General features: G+C 52.1%; 1 protein-coding gene across 1 annotated transcript; it reads right to left on the reverse strand.

The window, feature by feature from the left end:
- Positions 1 to 595: 595 nt before the first annotated feature.
- Positions 596 to 7,224, reverse strand: LOC129694544 (zinc finger protein 883-like). Its single transcript, XM_055631270.1, has 2 exons — positions 7,130 to 7,224; positions 596 to 2,422 (listed from the first exon to the last, which is right to left on the reverse strand). Exon 2 carries the CDS (start codon positions 2,343 to 2,345, stop codon positions 741 to 743), a length of 1,605 nt encoding a protein of 534 aa, XP_055487245.1. The 5' UTR covers positions 2,346 to 2,422; positions 7,130 to 7,224; the 3' UTR covers positions 596 to 740.
- Positions 7,225 to 7,666: the final 442 nt, after the last annotated feature.

Raw genomic sequence — 7,666 nt, forward strand, 5'->3', positions numbered from 1 at the left:
GTTATATGGATGGGAAGGGAATGGAGGGTTATGGTCTGAGCGCGTATATGGGACTAGGGGAGATTATGTGTTCGGCACGGACTAGAAGGGTCGAGATGGCCTGTTTCCGTGCTGTAATTGTTATATGGTTATTATATGGTTAAACTGTCAGAGGAGGTAGTTGAGGCTGAGACTATCCCAAGAAACAGTTAGACAGTTACATGGATAGGACAAGTTTGGAGGGATATGGACCAAACACAGACAGGTGGGAATAGTATAGCTGGGACATGTTGGTCGGTGTGGGCAAGTTGGGCTGAAGGGCCTGTTTCCACACTGTATCACTCTATGACTAACACAAAGTGCTGAAGGCAGCATCTGTGGAGAACATGGATAGGTGGCATTCACAGAGTGCTGGAGTAACTCGGCAGGTCAGGCAGCATCTCTGGAGAACATGGATAGGTGGTATTCACAGAGTGTTGGAGTAACTCAGTGTGCGGGTCAGGCAGCATCTCTGGACCCAAGGAATGGGTGACGTTTCGGGTCGACACTGAAGATGGGTCTCGACCCTGAAACGTTACCCATTCCTTCCTGCATTTTGTGTCTACCTAAACAGCGCCTATCTATCCACGTGGCGATGTGCCAGCAGGCTGGAGGAGTGGGCAAAGGCCTTGCCGCAGAGCGGGCAGGTGAAGGGGCGCTGGCCGGTGTGGTCTTGTCGGTGCTCCAGCAGGTGGTCAAGGCGGGTGAATGCCTTGCCATACTCAGGGCACACAAAGGGTCTCTCTCCGGTGTGTATCTGCGGGTGCTCCAGCAGCCCCATGCTCTCTTGTCACAATGGGAGCAGCTGCAAGGCCGGCGTGGGTCCGCCGGTGCTGCCGCAACCCCCGCGAGCTGTCAAACTGCTCACCGCAGTACGGGCAGTCATAGGGCTGGCCACTGGTGTGCACGCGCTGGTGAGACAGGGCGTGGGAGGCCATGGCAAAGCGCTCTCCACACACCGGGCTGGGGACGGGACGGTCGCCGGCATGCACCCGCTGGCGGGACAGCAGCCTGGAGGACCGGGTGTAGGGGTGCTCGCCAGTGTGGGTGCGCTGGTGCTCCAGCAGGGTGCCAGGGCGGATGAAGCCCTTGCCGCACTGGGCGCAGGTGTAGGGGCGCTCGCCGGTGTGGGTGCACTGGTGGGACAGCAGCCTGGAGGATCGGGTGAAACCCTTGCCGCACTGGGTGCAGGTGAAGGGGCGCTCAACGGTGTGGGTGCGCTGGTGCTCCAGCAGGGTGCTGGAGCATATGAACCCCTTGCCGCAGTAGCTGCAGGTGTAGGGGTGCTCGGCGGTGTGGTTGCGCTGGTGGGACAGCAGCTTGCTGGAGCAGATGAAGCCCTTGCCGCAGTAGCTGCAGGTGTAGGGACGCTCGCCGTTGTGGGTGCGCTGGTGGGATAGCAAGTGACTGGACTGGGTGAAGCCCTTGCCGCAGTAGCTGCAGGTGTAGGGACGCTCGCCAGTGTGGTTGCGCTGGTGCACCAGCAGGGTGCAGGAGCGGGTGAAGCCCTTGCCACACTGGGTGCAGGTGAAGGGGCGCTCGCCGGTGTGGGTGCGCTGGTGCACCAGCAGCTTGCTGGAGCAGATGAAGCCCTTGCCGCAGTAGCTGCAAGTGTAGGGTCGCTCGCCGGTGTGGATGCGCTGGTGGGACAGCAGCCTGGTGGAGTGGGTGAAATCCTTGCCGCACTGGGCGCAGGTGTAGGGTCGCTCACCAGTGTGGGTGCGCTTGTGGGACAGCAGGTTGCTGGACTGGGTGAAGCCCTTGCCGCACTGGGCGCAGGTGTAGGGCCGCTCCCCAGTGTGCACGCGCCTGTGCCGCTTCAGGTCTGGCGACGACTTGAAGCCTTTGCCGCAGTTGGAGCAGGTGAAGGGCCGCTCACTGCTGTGCACCCGCTGGTGTTCCTGCAGCCCCGACAACTGGGCAAAGCTCTTGCCGCAGGTGGAGCAGCCATAGGGCTTCTCACCCGTGTGCACCCGTCGGTGCACCTTCAGGTGATTCGCCGTCTTGAAGCTCTTGCCACAGGCAGAGCAGGTAAAGGGCCTCTCGCCGGAGTGCATGCGGTTGTGCTGCTGCAGGTTTGCGTAGCGGGTGAAGCTCTTGCCGCAGGTGGAGCAGATGAAGGGCCTTTCGCTGGCGTGCACGCGGTTGTGCTGCAGCAGGTGGTCGTAGCGGGTGAAGCTCTTGCCGCACTCCGAGCAGTCGAAGGGGCGCTCTCCCGTGTGAACCCGCCGGTGGATCTCCAGCCGGCTCGGGCTCCGCCAGGCCTTGCCACACACATCACACTCATAACGCTTCTCCTTGGTGTGCCCCATCATGTGGTCCTCCATCGAAGTTCAGCCCGCACACCGAGCAGATGAGGGGGGGGGGGCTCACCGGCACCCTGGCTGCCATCAATGGCGGCTCCCTGCAGGAGGGGAACACAGAGGGTGAACAAGTTGGCAAACAGGACATTATTAGCACAGAGTGCCAAAACACTCCACTGCGGCAAGCCTCAACGACTTCCGCCCAGTTGCACTTACCCCCACCATCACCAAGTGCTTCGAGAGGCTGGTCCTGGCATACCTCAAAAGCTGCCTACCCCCCACACTGGATCCCTATCAGTTTGCCTACCGCAAGAACAGTAGTACGGAGGATGCCATCTCAACGGCACTTCACTCCGCCCTCTCCCACCTCGACAACAGAGACACTTACGTAAGAATGCTGTTCATCGATTACAGCTCAGCATTCAACACCATTATACCATCTAAACTGATCACCAAACTCGGTAACCTGGGCATCGATCCCTCCCTCTGCAACTGGATACTGGACTTTCTAACCAACAGACCACAGTCTGTTAGGTTAGACAAGCACACCTCTTCAACCCTCACCCTGAACACCGGCGTTCCACAGGGCTGTGTGCTGAGCCCCCTCCTCTACTCTCTCTTCACCTATGACTGCACACCTGTACATGGTACTAACACCATCATCAAGTATGCAGATGATACAACGGTGATTGGCCTCATCAGCAACAACGATGAGTCGGCCTACAGGGAGGAGGTCCAGCACTTAGCAACATGGTGCGCTGACAACAACCTGGCCCTTAACTCCAAGAAGACAAAGGAGCTCATTGTAGACTTCAGGAAGTCCAGGGGCGGCACGCACACCCCCATCCACATTAACTGGACGGAGGTGGAACGTGTTTCTAGCATCAGGTTCCTGGGTGTTAACATCTCCGATTACCTCTCTTGGACCCACAATACCTCAACTCTGATCAAGAAGGCTCACCAGCGTCTCTTCTTCCTGAGGAGACTGAAGAAGGTCCATCTGTCTCCTCAGATCCTGGTGAACTTCTACCGCTGCACCATCGACAGCATCCTTACCAACTGTATCACAGTATGGTATGGCAACTGCTCTGTCTCCGACCGGAAGGCATTGCAGAGGGTGGTGAAAATTGCCCAACGCATCACCGGTTCCTCGCTCCCCTCCATTGAGTCTGTCCAAAGCAAGCGTTGTCTGTGGAGGGCGCTCAGCATCGCCAAGGACTGCTCTCACCCCAACCATGGACTGTTTACCATCCTACCATCCGGGAGGTGCTACAGGTCTCTCCGTTGCCAGTCCAGCAACAGCTTCTTCCCGGCGGCTGTCACTCTACTCAACAACGTACCTCGGTGACTGCCAATCACCCCCCCCCCCAGACACTCCTCCCACAGGAAAAACACTATGTCTGTATATATGCTAATGTAAATATTTATTCAAATCATATTCTATGTCGCTCTTCCAGGGAGATGCTAAATGCATTTCGTTGTCTCTGTACTGTACACTGACAATGACAATTAAAGTTGAATCTGAATCTGAATCTGAATATTGGGTGCCTTTATGGCGGAGGAAACTGTTATATAATTCTGTGAGGCACAGTGGCGCAGCAGTACAGTTGTTGCCTCACCGCCAGAGACCCGGGTTCAACCCTGACTACGGGTGCTGTCTGTGTGGAGTTTATACATTCTCCCCGTGACCTGCGTGGGTTTTCACTCTGGGTGTTCCGGTTTCCTCCAACATTTCAAAGACATTCAGGGTTGTAGATTAATTGGCCTCGGCAAAATTGTTAAATTGTCCCTAATGTGCGTAGGATAGTCCCAGTGTACAGGGTGATCGCAGGTCGGCGTGGACTCCGCTGGCTGAAAGACCCGTTTCCACGCTGCATCTCTAAACTAAACTGAACCAAAGAAGGGTCTCGACCCAAGATGTCATCATTCAATCTCTCCACAGATGCTGCCTGACCCGCTGAATTATTCCAGCACTTTGTGTCTATCTGCTCCACAGATGCTGCCTGACCCACTGAGTTACTCCAGCACTTTGTCATAGATACAGTGATACAGCTTTGGAAAGAGGCCCTTCGGCCCAACTCTTACCTGCACTCCTCGATCCCTCGGCTCCACACCTTCCCCCAGCCCCCCGCTATTCACAGTGAAGACCTTGCCCTGGTTTGACTTCCTAAACGGCAACACCCTCCCCATCCCCAAACAATGTGACCTCCTCCCTGTTGCTCCCTGCCCCTTACCCCTGCCGCCAACTCCTTTCTCCCCCTTTGCTCCCTCCCCCCTCCTCCCCACCCCCAAACAATGTGAACCCACCCCCACCTGGCTCCCTACCCCCTTCCTTGGCTCATTTGACCCCTCTTTCCCCCCCAGTTCCCTGCCCTCCCATTCACCCCCCTCGGCACCAAACCCACTCCCCCTTCAATCCTCCCTTTGCTCCCTGTTTCGCCGCTACTCACTTCACCCCCTTTCCACCTCCAACCTCTCACCCCTCTCCTCCCTCTCCCTGTCTCTCTCTCTCTCTCTCTCTCTCTCTCTCTCCACCCCTTCCCACGCTTTCTCTCTATCTCTGTCTCACTCACTCTTTTTCTCTCTCTCTCTCTCTCTCTCTGTGTCTCTCTTTCTATGCCTTTGACTGTCACTCTCTCTCCCTCTTCTTCTTCTATGTAGTGTTTTTTGGCGGATGGCAAACAACTTTTTTGGTGCATTACCGCCACCATCTGGCATGGAGTGTGGATCAAACAACACCATTACATATACTAATAAGCTATATCCTTCTGAACAAATTGGTTACCATAAGAAAAAGCAACAGGATTTGATAGCACTTATATGAACTCCCTTGCAAAATATCTATCAAATCAAATTGTACTCTTTCTTTTCTGAACTGCTCACTCATCCGTCCTCTCTACTCCTCATACCTCTCACAATGTACAATGACATGCTCTATTGTCTCTTCTTGCCCACAGTATTCACATCTGCCTGTATTATGCTTGCCTATTATAAAAAGTGTACTGTTCAGACCAGTGTGTCCAAATCTAATTCTTGAAATTACTGGCTCCTCTTTTCTGTTTTTTCCTGCACATCTAATTTCTCCCACTTTCCTCTGGACTCTGTAGAACCACCATCCTTTCCACTCTTCCTCCCATTGCTTTTGCCATCTTTCCTTCAGTCTTTGCTTAATAATGTCTTTGATTTCAGTTTTACCTATGTTAATACTTAAATCAATCTTACTTCTTTTTGTTACCTCTTTTGCTACCTTATCTGCCATTTCGTTTCCTCTAATGCCAATGTGTGCTGGTACCCACAAAAATATGACTAAGCCCCATCATTTGAATTCTGAATAGTGTTTGTTGTATTTCAATCAAAATGTCTGATCTACTATCTGAATTGCTAGGCTGTAAACTCTTTATTGCTAAACTTGAATCTGAACAAATAACTGTCCTTAAAGGCCTAGTATCCTCGACCCACTGTACTGCTAGCAATATTGCAATCATTTCACCCGTGTATACTGAGACTTCATTATTGATCCTCTTCCCTATTTTGATGTGAAATTCTGGTACAATAAATGCTACTCCTACTTAATCTACTGAATCTTTTGATGCATCTGTATAAATTTGGACAAAACTGTAGTATCTGTCAATGTTTTCCTGTATGATGAATGAATTATACATATGTTGTTTATCCCTGTTTTCCGGTTCTAATATTGTAAAGTCTACTGTTGCATCTGGAAGTATCCAAGGTGGAATTGAAGGTAATGGAACCGTTGGAACCACATTTAATTGTGTTATGCTGATTTGTAATGCTCTCTGGGTCCCTGTCCATCCAAAACTTTTTGTTTCCCTTCGCTCCTTTTCCCAACATGGTTTGACAGTAACTTGTGCTGGGTGTTCTTGACTGTGGCCCTGTAGGTTAATCCAGTAATTCAATGAAAGCTGTATCCTTCTCATCTCTGGAGGAATCTCCCCCATTTCAACCTGTAATGCTGCTGTTGGAGTTGTTTTTATTGCACCTGTACACATTCTCAATGCCCGATATTGAATGTTGTCTATGTTCTTAAGAGAAGTACTTGATGTGGACCCATACACCACACAACCACAATCTAACACAGATCTAATTAACCCAGTGTATATAGCCTTCAAAGCTGTTCTATCTGCCCCCCAATCACATCCAACTAAACATCTCATTACATTAAGTATCTTCTTACATTTGTCCACTACTTTCTGAATATGAACCCTCCATGTAATCGTCTCATCAAACCATAAACCTAAAAATTTATAGTATTTTACTCTCTCCAATTCCTGGTTATATAATTTTAGTTTTACCTCGCTACCAATTTTCTTCCTAGTAAAAAACATTATCTTTGTCTTTTCCACAGAAAATTTGAATCCCCATTTATATGACCACTCTTATACCGTTATTATAGCCCTCTGTAGTTTCTGCACAATAAACTTCACATTTCTCCCCCTTTTCCAGATTGCCCCATCATCCGCAAACAGTGAAACTCCCATTTCATTTACAATTTCTTCATATACATCATTTATCATTACTGAAAATAATAAAGGACTTATTATGCTCCCTTGAGGTGTTCCATTTTCAATATCTAATGTTCCTGAGTATTGATTTCCAACTCGTACTTGTATTGACCTCCCAGATAAAAAATCCTTAATCCACTCTCTCCCTCCCTCCCCACTCTCCGTCTCTATATCTCTGTCTCTCTCTCTCTAATTATCTCTCTCTTTGTCTCCGACTCTCTCTCTTGCTCAGGCCCAGCCTCGCTCGGCTCACCCCGCCTGTAGGACTATCGGCGCTCGGCTCACCTAGCCTGTGGTGGAGGACCATCTGTGATCCGCTCGCCCGCCTGGAGGACCATCCGCCGGCTCCCTTCACCAAAGATGTTGAGAAATATATTTGCTGGGGATCGGGTGCGGGGCGGGCGGGATGACGTCACGACGCACGGCGGGTGGGGTTACATCACGCTGCCGGGCGTGCGGGCCGACGTCACGACGCAAGGCGGGCGGGGGCGGTTCCAGACTCCGGCCTAGCACCGGGAGACTCACGTTCATTGACCGTCCGTCACTGGGGCCCGCTTGGAGCGGTGTGTCGGGGATGTTGAACGCCGCCATGGTAGACGAGGAGTTCGCTTCCCCTCAACCTCCTCCGCACCCCTCACCCACTCAGTCCCTCCCCACCGTCCCCCTTCACCCCACAAACCCCTCGATCCCCCCTCACCCCACGCACCTCAGCCCATCACCCCCCGACCCCCCTTCACCCCTCACCTCCCTCCCTCATTTAAGGATAAGGGGGAAATCATTTAGGACCGAGATGAGAAAAACATGTTTTACACAGAGAGGTGA

Source organism: Leucoraja erinacea, unplaced genomic scaffold (genome assembly GCF_028641065.1).
Source record: "Leucoraja erinacea ecotype New England unplaced genomic scaffold, Leri_hhj_1 Leri_703S, whole genome shotgun sequence".
In the NCBI taxonomy this organism is placed as follows: domain Eukaryota; kingdom Metazoa; phylum Chordata; class Chondrichthyes; order Rajiformes; family Rajidae; genus Leucoraja; species Leucoraja erinaceus.

Bases quoted from the DNA above. Each gene is read 5' to 3' on its own strand.
- LOC129694544 (XM_055631270.1), bottom strand. From the start codon at position 2,345: ATGGAGGACCACATGATGGGGCACACCAAGGAGAAGCGTTATGAGTGT.